The sequence below is a fragment of the Zootoca vivipara genome, chromosome 7, assembly GCF_965207765.1.
Source record: "Zootoca vivipara chromosome 7, rZooViv2.hap1.1, whole genome shotgun sequence".
Taxonomy (NCBI): domain Eukaryota; kingdom Metazoa; phylum Chordata; class Lepidosauria; order Squamata; family Lacertidae; genus Zootoca; species Zootoca vivipara.
This window is the reverse complement of record NC_142590.1, coordinates 6,428,172-6,444,810: the sequence shown is the minus strand read 5'-3', so window position 1 is coordinate 6,444,810 and position 16,639 is coordinate 6,428,172. Positions and strand designations below refer to the sequence as shown.

Genomic DNA, 16,639 nt, shown 5'->3' with positions numbered 1-16,639 from the left:
TAAATGGTTTGTTTTTCCTTGTGGAACTTCTGCCAGGCCGGGTGATTCCTGATGGAGTTCTCCAGTGCAGAGAGTTCCTCCTTTATTAACTTCTGTTTGGAATACAGAACGCCGATAAGATGTTTCAGCAGTTTCTTAGATAAAGTGTGGCATAGTTTTCTGGCATATTCTGTGGGATAAGTTGATTGAAGAGGGTTCTTAATTCTAAGACCCTTAGGTACAATGTCCAGGTTTTTGCATTTAGATAGAAAGAGGATGTTTGTTTGTACCTGGGCAATATTTTCCCGTGTACAAGACGTCCCCATGTATAAGGACCCCCCCCCTTATTTTGGGGGACTCCGAATTAAGAAAACACCCCTCAGCACTACCCGTGGATAAGACGAGCTCCAATTTTAAATTATTTGGTTTAAAAACCTAGTCTTAAACATGGAAAAATACGGCAATTGCTATTTTATTGTTTATTGTTTTCCTTTGTTATCAGCTCTGAATCTGCCCAGCACACACTTTGCCCTTCTGTTCTGCAAGCCGAGTCCATTGTTCTGGTTGTGATGTGGATCCTGGTGACAATTGCAACTTGGAGGACATGTGATTCTGCCATATGTGCACACAAAAAAGAAAAGTGGCCAGGAGTTAAGAAACAGCCATACTTTTTGTCTTGCCATGGTTTCCTGAACAAGTCAAGATCTGATCTTACAGACACTCTGAACAATCCACCGTTTGTTTTGCCTCGTGTTGCTTTGTTGCCTGAGGCAAGCAAGGTCTCACCGCATCACCCGTTCTCTTAGCATTGGCTGGCGACAGAAATAATATGGGGAGCAGGAACACTCCCGCTTGGAGATTTTCAGCTATTGCCAAGCACAGCTCTGAGCAAAGAACCATCCAAAAGTATTGCTCCTTTCCCCATTCCTCAAGGCTCTCCACGAAAGCTCAATAGTCTTGTCTGCAAACTTCAGAGTGGGCGTAGATCATTACAGAAGCAGAGTTTAACAAGAAGCAAGTGCTGGGGACTTTTAGGTCCGACTACTAGCATGGCTTGCTAAAAGCAAAGGTGTCCTTTTAACATATACCCCTTGTTTGATAGGGGAAAGGTACTGGTAGGTCCTTAAAAAAAGGATCCCATGTAAGGATGCTGCAAAAAGACACAGGCAACCAGGGCTGGGGAGGTGGGCAGGGAAATGGAGAGTGCTTCCTGGCAGAGGGGTCGTTCCTCTCACCTCTATAGCCATTTTGTAGCTAGGTGGGAAGCTGAGTTGGTATCCATCTGTCTCAGCAATGAATGAGTGCACCTTGGAGGATTACCCCTCACACCAGGAGATATAAAGCTCCTTCTCTCGCTGAATCCTGGGAACTGCAGTTTGGCAAGATGCAAGGAGAACCCACCCCCTTTAATAATGATATTTATATGCTGCCCATCTTGACTGGGTAGCCCCTTCCTTCCTTCGTTAACACCTGTACAAAAATGCCACGTGATGGTTTTAGAAAGTAACACAGCTGCAGGAAGGATTGGGTCCAAGGTATGTGGGAAGGGTTTTTTTTTTGCCGGGGGAGGGTGGGGCTTTCCGTTTCTGCTGCAGTTCCAACAAATGCTGCCCTCTGGCCAGGTGCTCGCATGAAGAGGGAAATAGCTTTTATCAATCTCATGGAATAAAACCCAATTGAATCTACTGGAACAAACTTCTAAGCCACTCCCTGGCCCTGATTTGCAACCTTCTTTGAGCGTTTGTACCTGCCTAGAATGTGTCCTTGAACTTCAACAATGATTCCTGATCGCCCGGGTAGGGAAAGGTGCATGTGTGCTAGACTACTGTACAAAAGTAACATGTATGCTCAGTTGGCAGAGCGTAAGACTCATCTCAGGACCATGGGTTCAAGCCCCAGGTTGGGCAAAATCTACCTGCACTGCAAGGGGCTGGACTAGATGACCCTTGTGGTCCCTTCCAACTCTGCAATTCTATTATTCTAAGATCAGCTGCTCCAACCACTTTTGACCCCGTGCACACACCCCTCCAAAGGTCACCCAGAAAGGAAGGTGGCCCTCAAGCTGGAAAAGGTTCCCCACCTCTGCTCAAGAGTGTCAGGTAGGTGTCCGTAAGCCATAGCCATACCCTGTGCATGTTTTAAAATGAGGATTAGCTGTGTTCAGAGAAGTTTTGGCATCAACAGTTCCAAGGAGGTGGTAGGATGGATGCAGAGAAACTGCCCATGCTTTTCTTGGAAAGATACTCTCTGCCGATTCTGAAAGCTTTAGGGGTTTCGTCTGTGTTTTTAAAGAACTTGACAGACTGCTCAACTTTAATTAAATTCCATTCAGCAAAGGCTACAGTGCATGTTATCTCAAATCTGTCAATAAGCTGCTGGTAACCTTTGGAGATCGATGTGAAGGTGCCCTGTTTGAAATATAGGATGCAGCCATGCTAGGGAGGCAGCTAGGCATTCTGGAAAAGAGTAATTGGAGCAAGTTGTGGATTGGTTGCAACAGCAGCAGGACAAGGGAGGCAACAATTAAACACACTTCAGCACAAAGTGCAAGCAACACTGTGGAATGAGTACAAAGAAAGACTGACCGTCACCAACCTAGTATTCCCTAGATACTTTGGACTAAAACTCCCATGAACCCCACCCAGTGCTGGCTGGGGCCAATGAGAGCTGTAGTCCAAAACATCTGGAGGGCACCAGGTTGACAATGGCTGCGCTAGGAGACACTCTTAATATTTTAGCCCATGAGCAGAGAAGATAGGATTGGATTACAGTCATACCTCGGTTTAAGTACGACTCAGTTTGAGTACTTTCAGTTTAAGTACTCCGCGGACCCGTCTGGAACGGATTAATCCACTTTCCATTACTTTCAAAGGGAAAGTTCACTTCAGGTTTAGTACGGACTTCCAGAACCAATTACACTCATACTTCGGGTTAAGTACGCTTCAGGTTGAGTAATCCACGGACCCGTCTGGAACGGATCAATCCACTTTCCATTACTTTCAATGTGAAAGTTCGCTTCAGTTTAAGTACTCTGCGGACCCGTCTGGAACGGAATAATCCACTTTCCATTACTTTCAATGCGAAAGTTCCCTTCAGGTTAAGTACAGACTTCCAGAACCAATTGTGTACTTAAACCGAGGTACCACTGTATAGGCGAAACAATGAGCACCTTGTCTTTGGCAAAGACCAACACGATAATTATAGAGAAGTCATTGGGGTTTTCATCCATGGTGTTGCAGCCCCAAGTGGCAAGATGTATATCCCATCAAGCGCCCAGCGATGCCCCTTTGTTGTTGTTTTTACACCCCATTGTGTTAACATGTGCATATGTTCATCCATCACTTCTCTAAAGGAAAGCTTTTTGGGAAATGATTGCAAGATCATCTTCTGAGGCCCTTCTTTATGTGCCTCCTCCTCGAGAGGTCTGGAGGGTAGCAACATGAGAACAGGCCTTCTCTACAGTGGCTCCCCATCTGTGGAATGCTCTCCCTGGGGAAGTTTGCCTTTTAACCATGTCTTTGGTTGATCTGACTTACATACTATGCCCTTTTAAAAAGTGGCTCTTTTTTGGAGGGGGGTGTTACTGGGTTGTGGTTTTTATTTTGATTATATATATTTGGTTTTTATGTTGATTTTGTTCTGTGAAGCGCCCCAAGATCTCCAGGTATAGGGGGGTATATCAATTCAATCTATATATATATATGACAAGTTGGTGTAAGGCAGCTTCCTCCATTCCCAAGTCAAGCCACTGGTCCACCTAGCTCAATACTGCCTACACTGCAGCAAGGGTGGGGAATGTGTGATATCCAGATGTTGTTTGGCCAGCACTCCCATCATCCTTGACTACTGGCCATTGCTAGCTGGGAGTTGAAGCCCAGTAACATCTGGAGGGCCACAGGCTCCCCATCTCTGGTCTACATTGACTTGCAGCACGTCTCCAGTTTCAGACAGGCATCCTTCCCAGACCTACAGCTACCCTTTTGTATGTTAAGCATACGGCCAACGGCTAAGCTATAGTCCTTCCCTACACGGTCTGTTTCACACAGCAAACATGTATGAGGCACCTCTAAACACAGAGCAGATTGAACTTTATCCCATCTTAATTTAATGCAATGCCTCTCAGAAAAGTCAGCTGGACATCAAGCTAATCATGCAGCATCCATACATGTTTGATCAAGCCCTAACTTGCAGGCAGGATATTCCATATGAAGATGAATACAGAGATTTGTAACATCGGACTCATATGATCTACAGGTGAAACTCGGAAAATTAGAATATCGTCGAAAAGTGTATTTATTTCAGTAATGCAACTTATTATTTTTATTTTTACAAATGCTTTCTTTTGGAAATTCCACAGTAATAAAACAAATGATTACAAAAATAAACATCGCTATTACATTTCATTTATAATTGACCCGCCTAACGACAAATAATTACAACAAATAAAGGCTTGACATATTTTGCTTTGCATGTCATGCATCTATCTCATATATTGGTTTCACCTTTTAAGTTGCGTTACTGAATTAAATGCACTTTTTGAATATATTCTAATTTTCCGAGTTTCACCAGTAAACTATAAAATAATGAAACAGTTCTAAACACTTGCTTGTAATGTTAAGTCAACTGTTTTCTCCATCTGAAAAATACGCAACCATTTGTTTCCCATCTTCCAGAATGGGAAAACTAAAACTAAAATCACAGGTGGAAATCACAAAACAGCACTGAACCCCCTCCATGTAATCCTTACAGGTCTAGCTCCTGGTCTTATTACTGTTTGGAACATCAATGTGCCAAAGTAAAGAATTGAGGTAGTTCTTCCCTGAATTAGATTTTTTACATTAAACATTTTAGTATATCCTCCAGAAAGAGGGGATCATGACACCTGTGGCTGATAACGTGTACTTGAGTGCCATCTAGTTGCCAGAAGCTGGAACACAAGTAGTCCTGTTGGATCAGAATAGAAGTCCATGTTGTCCAATGTTCTGCCTCCAACTGTGGCCAGCATTTGGCAATGCCATGGCAACAGCCAAATTATATACAGTTTTACCTCTGCTGCATGGATCCACACCACAGCAATAGCTATGTCTAAATCTAGTAATCATGTGATGGGTGCATCACATGGGACATTACCATGGCAATGTGTACTGACATGTTAACATGTATGTGATCTGCCTACGCAGTGCTCTTTCTAGAAAAAAAGGTGCTGGAACTCCCCATGATCGCTTCCCTTGTTTTATTCAAATGTCAGTGGTGCCTACCTGAGAGGTGCCAGAACCCACCTGAGAGATGCAGGAGTTCCAGCTGGAAAAAAAGCCTTGAGCCTACCCCCATGGGATTCCCAGCTTCTATATAGAGGCAGAAACTGCCCTGCAAAGTTAACATAATTTGGCTCCAAGTGAAAACGCAGGTTGAAGAATGGGTGGTGGTGGTGGTTGGGAGAGGGGCAATGTCCATGGCCTGCCTTGGACAGGATTATTTAACAGGCAGCAAACTGACAATTTTTAAGGATAATTTTATCACACTGAGGGAAACTATTTGGCTTTTCCATCTCAGCTACCAGAATTATCTTAGGTTCTCTCTCATCCTATCTGTATTCATCCAAATAGCGTCAATCTGAGTGTCATGCATGGGGTTATCCCACCGTTTACTTGCAGTATGCTTATGCACACAGACAAAGCACACAGTCATACATGCTCAAGATGCTCAGGTAACCTTTCTGACATAGGGAGAAAGGGGATGAGCAGATTTCAAATTTGCTCCAGAGGCCATGTAAGTCATCCCTAAAGATGGTAAACACTGCCCCCAGGTGAAGGATGTTAGGGATTTTTTCTCTGCAATTGATTGGAAGCTGTAAACACTATGGTCATGAGGCACCCCACACCGCTCCCTTAAAACCCTAAAAATTGGAGGCTTAAGTGGGGGTGGAGAAGTGGCTTCCAGTGAATGGAAACCACTTTCCCCACTCCTCATGCAAGGCATGCTCCTACAGCACATCAACTGATGGGCAGTTGGGAGTGTGCCTTTCTCCAGCAAAGGAACAACCTGGAGCCCACTTTAAGCTCCCAATTCCTCCTTTAAAGTCCCACCCAACACCAGCTGCCATTTATTTATTTACTGAATTTATATCCTTCCTCCCAAAGGAGTCCAGAGCAGCAAACACATCCACAAGATTTTTATTTTATTTTTTATTTTCCATAGGCCCCTAATCAACAGTATCAGGCTCATAACAATGAAGCTGGTCTGCCACTTGGCAGGTTAAACTGTAACTTCTGACTCTGTGTCCTGGTTGCTGCTGGACTCTGAGCTTATACAGTCAAACCTCGGTTATCGAACGTAACTCATTCCGGAAACCCTTTCGACTTCCGAAATGTTCGACAACTGAGGTGCAGCTTCTAATTGGTTGCAAGAGCTTCCTGCACTCAAGCGGAAGCTGCATCGGACGTTCGGCTTCCAAAAAATGTTCAGAAACTGGAACACTTACTTCCGGGTTTTCGGGGTTCGGGAGCCAAAACGTTCCCAAACGGAGGTGTTCGGGAGCCAAGGTTTAACTGTACATCAAGTTATGAAAACAAACAAACAAATCCTTTCTGAAATAGCCTGGAATAGCTACCTTCTTTAAATGCACTCAATACTTCAAAAATATATACAGAACTGTCTAGCTTCAATTGAATATTCAGTAAATAGTTTGGTCCAAACATGACAATAGGACAACTCACTGATTACTTTTGGAACAATTATATTAAGAACAGGAGAGTCAACACAACTATACAAACAGGGGAGAAGTTACATGAGAAAATAACAACCCATTGCCACATTTAGTCCAAATTGAAACAGAGGTAGAATTCCCACAGCCTTCAAGTATTTTTTTTCCCTTTTACCAATGTTCACAAGCAAGCAGCCAGCCACTGAAGTCTCAAACAGGCATCCAGCCACACCTTGGGCTTCCCTCATATCATCATCTTCTTAAGGTGAAAGGAGAAAAAGCCACCAGATGTAGCTAAGCGTGCTGAGGCTCCAAGGGCTACACTAGGGCTGCAAGCGACACAGGATGCCGGGGAACCCTGAAGTTTGGCAGTGAACACCAAGGCATTGTGACCTGTGCCCCCTTGGTTAGGCCAGCTGTTAGCGGTATACAGGGTTATTACTTGGGTCCTGGAGGCGTCATCCAACTTCCTCTCCGAAGGAACATTTCCTGCACAGCAAAGAGAGAAAAAGTGACCTTGGGCTATGTAGTTCACAGGATCTAGATTCAGCTCTCTGATCTGGCAAATCAACAGGGAAATTCCACGGGCCAATTCACACTTGAATAGTATGCGCTTAGGTTCTGCTTTCCCATGGTTTCTCCTCACATCTCTCCGATAATGTCTGCCGGTTAGAACCACATGGGAGTGGCAACTTATGTGCCTCTCTGACAAGAGAATACAGGGCTGGCTACAAGACATTTTGGCACCTGAGGCAAAGCACAAAATGGCACTCCCCCCACCCCCCGGCCATGGAAGAAGGGGTGAGTGAAGATCTACATCAGGAATAAACATCTAGATCGGGATCTGCTGCTCCTGCAGATCCTGCCACCTAAAGCGGTTTCCTCACTTTGCCTCAGGCCAGCCTTGACTGAAGAAAAACTTTACTGGGCAATGAACAATGTAGTCCCATCCCCACTTTTTATTTCACTTGTTAGTCACACTACACAAAAACATCTCAAAGTTACTTAACAGATAGAGGAAAATAAAAACCGATAAAATCAACTTTAAAAAACGAAGTTAAAAACAATATACAATACAAAATTCCTAAAATGTTCACTCAATGATACAGTAAGAAGGGCAAGTCCTACCCCACCCCCACTAAAAGATGAGCAGCACAGTAGAGGCTAATTTAGGCACCAAAAGCCTGAGTAAGTCGAAATGTCTTAGGTGGGTACCTAAAAACCGACAGTGAGGATGCCAGGCAGGCACATTTTTTTTGGAATACTGTGAAACTGAACCACGGGAAGCAGCTCCCATGTGGGTGCAGTAATGCATCAACTGCGCCTCGATATGAGCTGCAGGATCCTCCCACATCGTTTCAGTAGGATATGCTGTGCACAAGCAAGCATTCAAGGCACTTAGGCAGTAAGGGTTCCACACTTCTCTTTCTGCTGCAACTTTAATGAGGTGTCCATTTCTCCACTCAGTCTCCAAGTGGGACTCTGCGCAGACATTCTTAGGACTTGCAGTTTAATGTCAATAGAGTAGTAAGGATACTACTTAAAACGGGATTAATATACGTAGCCGGATTATGCACTCGAACAGTTTTTGCTTTAAGCAGCCCACAAGTACCGTGTATGGCAGATGGTGATGGAAGTGGTTGGGAACCGTAGCCAGATAATTTGTTCAGATCCAAATCTAATTTGTTCTCCTCTGCTGATTGCTTGGGATGGACAATGGAGATGTAAAACTCTTGCAGCGTTTGTGACAAAGAATCAGTTGTAGCTCCAAGAGTGTTTCTTGCCTGTAGTCAAATGGACAGGGAAGAAACCTGATTTAGGGCAAAAGTAAACCCATGTGACCCATGCCACTGTCACAGGCCACTGAAAGGAACTGAGAGTTTATTTTCCTTCATACACAAACAGTCAGTTCCAGTTTGCTTTTCCATGGGGCAAACAGCAGTAATGTGACAGAAGCTTGTCATCAGGGCCAGATAAGTTGTCAAGGTAAACAAATGCTGAATCCGGCTGCTAGCACAATTAATAAATAAAAGTTCAAAAGGGCTGGAAAATCCCAACTACCTTGCAGCAGGCAAGATGGGACTGGGGGGAGCCTCCTCCCACAGAATGGGACCAAGCACATAGCCATTTTCATAGCCTTGCCTTTCAAGCTAGTGGGAAAAGTAACCCACTCCTGGATAGGTAAAGGTAAAGGGACTCCTGACCATTAGGTCCAGTCGCGGACAACTCCGAGGTTACAGCACTCATCTCGCTTTACTGGGTGAGGGAGAGGACGTTTGTCCGCAGACAGTTTTTCCGGGTCACACGGAAACGCCATTTACCTTCCCACCGGAGCGGTACCTATTTATCTACTTGCACTTTGATGTGCTTTCGAACTGCTAGGTTGGCAGGAGCAGGACCGAGCAACGGGAGCTCACCCCATCATGGGGATTCAAACCACTGACCTTCTGATCAGCAAGCCCTAGGCTCTGTGGTTTAGACCACAGCGCCACCCGCGTCCCCCACTCCTGGTTAACTACCACCATTAAAGGAGACAGACAAGAAGAGGCTGAAAATGCAAGATCAACAACACAGCTAGCATTCTGGAGCAATGAAATAGTTGTGCAGGCTCAAAAGCCACACCTCTGATCTTGGAAAACCTCCCCTAGAATGTTAGCAGAGGACTCACAGGTTCTTTTCTTGGAAGCAATGATGCTTTCAGAAGGGGTGGAGGAAATGTTTATGCCATGCTCTTGGAAGGGATGGGCAACCACTGGAGGGCAGGGCCAGAGGTGAAACTGAACAAATGAAAATACTGTATTTGTGCACTGAGCTAGTTTCCACATGCACTTCTCTCTAGCCTCCATCCAGGGAAACAAGAGGAATGATCAGAGTTCAAGGACACATGCTAGCCAGGCAATAACACTCAACATGTGAAGCAGTCAGATAAAGTGAAAGATAAAGCAGACTTGCAGGTCCCCATTAGATCCCTGGGTTCTCCACAACCACTCCAAGATTCAACAAATATGTAGGGTCTGACAATATATCTTGAGTCATGCAACCATGCATGCCATCCTAATAATGGAATTCATCTGTACTACTTTAAAGCCGGAAATCAAGTTTACAAGGTAAGCCAACGGAAATGACTTTACCTCCATTCTTCCAGATGACTCCACTTTTCTGTTCAGGGGTTCCAGACTCAGATAGTTTGTTTTCTCAACGGGAATGGAAATATCCACATTCTGCAAAAAAAATGTGTTACACATTTTGTAAGCAAAAGGGCTCCCCCCAAAGTGATGCTCATTGACAGTAAAAGCAAGAGAGGGGGTAATTTGAACATAGTTCAGAAAATGTACTGGCAGGAAAAAAGTTGTTAGGATAACTAAAATTAAGGAAAAAAGAACTTTAATTTATAATGGGAGTTAATTTATAGTGGGAGTTAATTTATAGTGGGAGTAGTTCGCAGTCTCTTGGAAGTTGGACACCCCTTCTCTAAATAAATTACTAGCATGGTTTAGGTATTTCCTGCGCCCTGCCCCCACCCTGTGAACTCTTCTTTGTTTTCAACAGATCCTAGGCAGACAATGCCATGCCAGCTCAATGAAGAACTGGAAACGGAAAACTAACTTAATCCACTTAAGACAGAAATACTGGAGTTTTTGGTTTTTTTAAAAAAAGTATTTGCATTAAATTTTATCCATATAACCTAAATAACTCCATGAGACAAACACATAAAAAACTAAAACAACCAAACCAAGGCTGACATGGGAAGTTACATTCACAAGAAATCAGAACTATTGTTGAAGGGTGGGGGAAGTTGGAGCAGGAAGATACAGCCAGTCATGGATGGGACTGTAACCCTTACCCGTGACAAGACATAGGTTTTGCAGCCTTGGGATACTTCTTGATCCAGTGCAGATGACAGCAGGAAGTAGGAGTGCTTTTTTTTAAAACATAATTTTTATTGATTTTACAAATTACAAAGAATGGTACATACATAAACACCTTTTCCACCTTCTTCCCATCCCCCTCCATGAGTCCTCCCCTGCCACAGAAGTATCCCACGCAGGTGAACAGTCAGAAGTGGTCCATTTTATGATTGGATTTCTGTCCTCCTCCCCCTCCCCTGCCCCCGAAGCCCCCCCCTGCCACCAGGGAGCTCCAGTGAACCAGGGCAGTACGCAGGAGTTCATCCATCCAACCATCTATTATCATACCCAAAAAAAGAAGATACAAAAAGAGAAAAAGAGAAAAAAGAGAAGAAGAAAAAAAGACAAAAAGGAAAAAAGACAAAAACAGAAAAAAAAATTCATCATAATTGTTAAATTCATAATTGTTAAACCATATTTTGTGGGCTTCCCCACCCTGCCCCCTGCCCCGGTTTTCCTCCCTTATTTATCATCTTCAACAGTTTCATAATTCATATTTTATAACATACACCTTTATATCTTATACCACTTTTAAACTAACTATTATCATTTTCGCCTAATGTCCAATCACTAAAAAATCAAACTCCCATTTTTTCTTCCCGTGCCTAATTTTTACCCCCTCTATAGGCCTCCATATTTTCACCTTTTTCCAGAATCAATTCACTCTTTAAACCTATAACTATTCCCAAACTAGCCTTACACCCCCCGAGTACCGGCTCCACCCCACCAATCCAGCAAGTTCCATAGTCAGCAGTCCAGTTATAATCCTATTAATCCATCCTTATAATCACAACTTCACTTTCCCTTCACCCCACCCCCTGTTTACAGTCTTTTGCCATCCAGGCCTCCCTATCAGACCCCTGAGCTTCTTCTCTTCTCTGCTTAATTTTTCCTTCTTCCCTGTGGTCATTCTGGAGTTCCAGTAAATCCAATCGTGCCCCCCTCGAAGGTGAGGCACTCCATCCAACTTTTTGTAGAGTAAAATCATCATTTTTTTCGTGGTGGGCTTCATTTTGTATTAAATCATCACAGTCCTCATCTTCATTTTTTCCTTCCAAGTCACAGTCACCATCATTGTCATTCTCACATTCGTCTTCTTCAGTTTCAAAAGCTTCATCTTCTAAGAAATCATATTCTGCCATCACCATCTGGAAATGTTGCTGTAACTCTTGCCGTTGTGTCTCCTCTTGACATAGTTCTATTCTTGCTTCCCACATTAAGGTCAAAACAGTCCGCTGAAACTCAGGCGGGTACCTTTTTGTTGACATAGTTCAATCCTGTCAAGGTCAAAACTTGTCACATGGGGTGGAATATGATCGCAGTCTATTTTCTCGACTCCATTTTAACAAGCTGGCTGCATTCTTAAAAATAAAGTTCGAACTCACATTTCAAAAGCATATAGACCAAAAAAGAATTTCCAAAAAGTCCAGAAATAAAGATAGAAATAAAATTTAACTATAAATCCTGGTCAGCTCACTGGGTTGTCTGGGCTGCCGGCTCCCGAGGAAAAGAAAGGTCTTTCTTAGTCTTAACCTCCTTCTGCAGGGCATTCACAACCACAGTCTCTCTCCCCTTTTACCCTGCATTTAGGGGAGATTCTCTTTGATGCCTTTGAGGGATCCTTTTAAGTTAGAATCTTCTGTTTACGGCTTCGGGTTTCTGTTTACTGTCTCTTATGTTACCGTGGGGGGGGGGGTGGCTTCCTCTTTTCCCCTCTCTCCCAGGTCCAAATTGTTGCCTAATTTACATTCCAAAGAATCCAAATTACTCACAGTCTATTCATTTGCTGAGTATTCTTGAAAGAATTGGCCGCCTCCACTTCCCAGACTCGCAGCTTCGCGCTCTCAGAGCAGCAGTGTCAGCCTGTCCGCCGCGGTTCACCTCCTCGCTCTCGGGGGCTTAAACAAAGCCGATCCGGGGAGGAGAGAGCTTGCTTTTGGCGCCGCCAGGCAAAATCCGTCCCCAAAAAGCTCGATTTGGGGCTTTTAAGGAGGTTTCGCTTCGCTGGAACGATTCCCTCCACCTCTGAAGCGCCGAGGTCCGCTCCGCTGATCGGACCCCCGTCTGAGCAAAGATGGCGCGGTCAACCGGAAGCCCCGGAAGTAGGAGTGCTTTTCACCAACTTTTCCTACTGTGCCCTTTCCACATTTATGGAATATAAGGCTATCAATGGCTGTTAGGGTTGAAGTTTGTGGCCCATCTCCAGTATCAGAGGCAGTATGCTACCATCCTCATATCCTGCTTATGGGCTGGAATAGACACACCTTTGCTGGGTATGCTGGATTAGATATGCCTTTCCAGCAGGGCTGCTTTCAACAAGAAACTAGACCTGGCCACATCCACACTTTATAATCAGTTATCCACACTCTGATCTAGAAGGCGGGGCCTTTTTAATGATGGTACCAGTTTTATGAAACATCCTCCCAAAGGACTGCCAAGACCTGACCCTGTACACCTTCAGGTGAAAGCCTGACTCTTTTGGAAAGGCATTTGGCTAAAGCTTAAATTACTTGTGATATATCTGCTGTGTAGCCTTATGTTTGTTCCTGGGGTCTGATGCTTTTGCTTTATTCATTTTTGTATTTGACGCTTTATAGTTTTCAGTTTTTATGTCAGCCAATTTAAGTTTTTTCCTGAAGGAAGGATATAAATTTTTAAATAAATAAATCTATTATGCTGGAGAGCATTGCCTCTGGTCTCAGACTTTGGGATAATAAACGGGCTAGAAAGATGGCTAAGGGATATGAAAAGGCTTTGCAACTTCACCAACAACCCACCTGACCATTTCCCTCCCATCAACACTAAACAACCACCACCTGTTGTGTCAATTCCTGGCTGTGCTGAGTCTCCTCCTCATTCCCTTCATCACTCGAAGAATGGCGGGGAAACACTGCATTGTCAGGGGACAAAGTATCGCCATTTTCCTCTTCTTCATAATGCTTGGGAGGCGTCCAGTTCTCATCCCAGATCTCGTTGCACATACATACTGGCTCGAGGAGTGGCATCTCAGGGTCTGAGCGTGAGTCTGCTGTACCCTAGAAAATGATTCAGGGCCAAGTTACAGTACCATCAACTTTTAAAAGGAATATGTTTATTCATCATGCTTTGTTTTAAACAATTCACTGGCTGATAAAACAAAACTGTCTGCTAGAAGGAAAAGAGGGAGGTAGCAAGGCAGCCAGCCAGTCCTTTTAAAGTTACTCACTCCCATCTTTTCGAATCTCACCGGGCCACATGAGTTGCTGTAGGACTCCCAAGAGGTACTCTCCTCACCAGCAATATTGGCCACCTTACCACCCCACAAAGCCACTTCCGCCCTGAAGAGGAGGTGGGGTTGCGGGCATGGCACGACCCAGCCACGCACGCAGGGTTGGGGTACCCAGCCTCTGAGCGATAGGTGAATTTCCCGCCAGCCCTGCCTGCAGGCTGGCCAATCCGGCCGGCCTGGAGGCATGTCCTGCAATTCTTAAGCAGGAGCACGGGCGGGAAATCCCCCCTTTGTCCCGCTCACCAGCTGCATCAGTTTTCCCCGCCCAACCACCCTTTAGGTCTTCTCTCTTGACCTTGCTATGGACCTCGGTTGGTTGCCGTTGAGGGGCCTGGTAGGAATTTTTTCCAATTGGCAAACTGGCACTGGCCATTTGGTTTTTCACCTACCTCGTAGCAAAACGTCACAACTATTGGTTTGGGCGGTTAGGTATTGGAATATTAATGCTGAAGGCAAGAGGAGGGGAGGTAGTGCCATCACCTGCCCCCCAAAATGGGAGTGGTATTCCGTTAAAGGATTCTGGGGGCGTGGCCCTGCTCGAAGCCCATGGAGGCTAGGGCCTAAGGCATGCCCCTGTTGGTGACCCCAGGGAGAGTTCCACGTCGATGTGCATCACTGGGCTCCTTGGCTGGTCGTTAACCCTTCCCAGACTACCAACACACGGGTAGGGGTCAGATATAGCCAGTTAAGGACCAATGCCTAAGCCAATACTGCTCAACATCCGTAAGCAATGAAGTTGTGGCCTTTTCTGCCCATTAACCTTAATTGATGTCTCATGTGTCCTTTACTTCCACCGGGGTGGGGGTGGGACATTGCCATGCAAAACAGCTGCCGGCATCAAGAGGCTTGTTTCACCACACACCCCTTTACACTGCAGTGTAAAGGTAAAGGGACCCCTGACCATTAGGTCCAGTCGTGACGGGGTTGCGCGCTCATCTCGCATTATTGGCCGAGGGAGCCGGCGTACAGCTTCCAGGTCATGTGGCCAGCATGACAAAGCCGCTTCTGGCAAACCAGAGCAGCACATGGAAACGCTGTTTACCTTCCCGCTGTAGCGGTTCCTATTTATCTACTTGCATTTTTTGACGTGCTTTCGAACTGCTAGGTTGGCAGGAGCTGGGACCAAGCAATGGGAGCTCACCCCGTCACAGGGATTCGAACCGCTGACCTTCTGATCAGCAAGCCCTAGGCTCAGTGGTTTAGCCCACAGCGCCACCTGGGTCCCGTACACTGCAGTGTAGTTTAAATTAAATGTTAGTGGGATCAGGTTGTCCTAATTAAATCCTTGTTTAAACAAATAAATAAATGGAAGGTATTTGATGAGGTCTCCAAATGAAACTAGAATGGCATCTAGGATCAAAGCGATTCCATTACCCATATTATGAACGAATGGGTCTTGGAGACTCTTTCCCTGCTACTTTGCTCATGTACTTATTTTAACTGCTTGGATATACTTCAATAGATGCAACATCAATGCTTCTTTAATTAAATTTTTTTAATGTATCTGTGCATTTCTGAAATTAAAGATAAACAAAATTATCCTTATATTCATATTCAAAGCTTTAAAAGGCAGAAAACTGGGGTGGGGCAAGATCCTCAACACAATACAGAATTATGTTCTGTATCATTAAGGAATTATTTTAAACAGTATGTGGAAAATATTTAGGTGAGATTCTTAAGGATCCATCCCACCCCCCAGCATCTGCTGGTACATCTTGAATTTTTAGCATAACAGCAATCAAAACTAAACACAATTTTCATTTATTCATTCACTTATAAGGCTTATTAGGATAAATCAAAACTTTCCCCTCTAAAGTAACTTCAACCCCTATTGAAGTAACCTACAATATCAAAAGTATTGGCAGCCATCAAGAAATCCAACAGGAGCAGCAGGGTGGTATGTCCCCACTGGCCTCTTGATATGCCACCAGGATCTTAAATTAGTCTGGACCGATTTTCAAAATTAACTGAATCGGTTCTGCCTCTCCACCTGGCCTGGCAGGCTTCAAAAGGACTGCTGCTGCCCAGCAGAGAGTACTGCTTCTTCTTTTAAATTGCTTTTTTATACCTTAAAAAAAATTTTTTTAAAGGTTTTAACTGTTTTTAGCTGGGTTGACTGACAACCTATGCCCTTTCAGAATGTGTTGAGGTTATTGGGTTGTTGTTGTTTTTATTTTGAATCTTGTGGTTTAACATACTGATTTTATCCTGTGAACCGCCCTGAGAGATGCGGGTATAATAATAATAAATAATAATAATAATAAATTTTTATTTATACCCCGCCCTCCCCAGTCAAAAACCGGGCTCAGGGCGGCTGACACCAACAGAACCACAATAAAACATAAAAACAATTAATTAAAATACAGATTAAAATACAGTATTAAAATTTAAAGTGCAGCCTCATTTCAAGTAGGCCATAAGTGGCTGACATCAACAGAACCACAATAAAACATAAAAACAATTAGTTAAAATACAGATTAAAATACAGTATTAAAATTTAAAGTGCAGCCTCATTTCAAGTAGGCCATAAGTGGCTGACATCAACAGAACCACAATAAAACATAAAAACAATTAGTTAAAATACAGATTAAAATACAGTATTAAAATTTAAAGTGCAGCCTCATTTCAAGTAGGCCATAAATCCAAGCCATGAGGGAGAAAAACACAGGGGTCAGGCTGAGTCTAACCCAAAGGCCAGGCGGAACAGCTCTGTCTTGCAGGCCCTGCGGAAAGATGACAAATCCCGCAGGGCCCTGGTCTCCTGGGAAAGAGCGTTCCACC

At 44.2% G+C, this 16,639-nt stretch overlaps 1 protein-coding gene across 8 annotated transcripts in view; it reads right to left on the bottom strand.

The window, feature by feature from the left end:
* Positions 1 to 4,255: 4,255 nt before the first annotated feature.
* The window catches only part of TDRD5 (tudor domain containing 5), a 40,581-nt gene continuing 28,197 nt past the window's right edge, over positions 4,256 to 16,639 (bottom strand). For 6 of the 8 annotated variants that reach the window (XM_088673702.1, XM_088673698.1, XM_088673697.1 and 3 more), the window contains 4 exons: positions 13,407 to 13,625; positions 9,814 to 9,903; positions 8,295 to 8,466; positions 4,256 to 7,171 (listed from right to left, as the gene is read on the bottom strand). In XM_088673702.1, the coding sequence (XP_088529828.1) occupies positions 6,927 to 7,171; positions 8,295 to 8,466; positions 9,814 to 9,903; positions 13,407 to 13,625 (726 nt within the window). In that variant the 3' untranslated portion in view covers positions 4,256 to 6,926. The remainder of the gene's footprint in view (positions 7,172 to 8,294; positions 8,467 to 9,813; positions 9,904 to 13,406; positions 13,626 to 16,639) is intronic. The other 2 variants (XM_088673700.1, XM_088673701.1) reach the window with 1 other exon arrangement.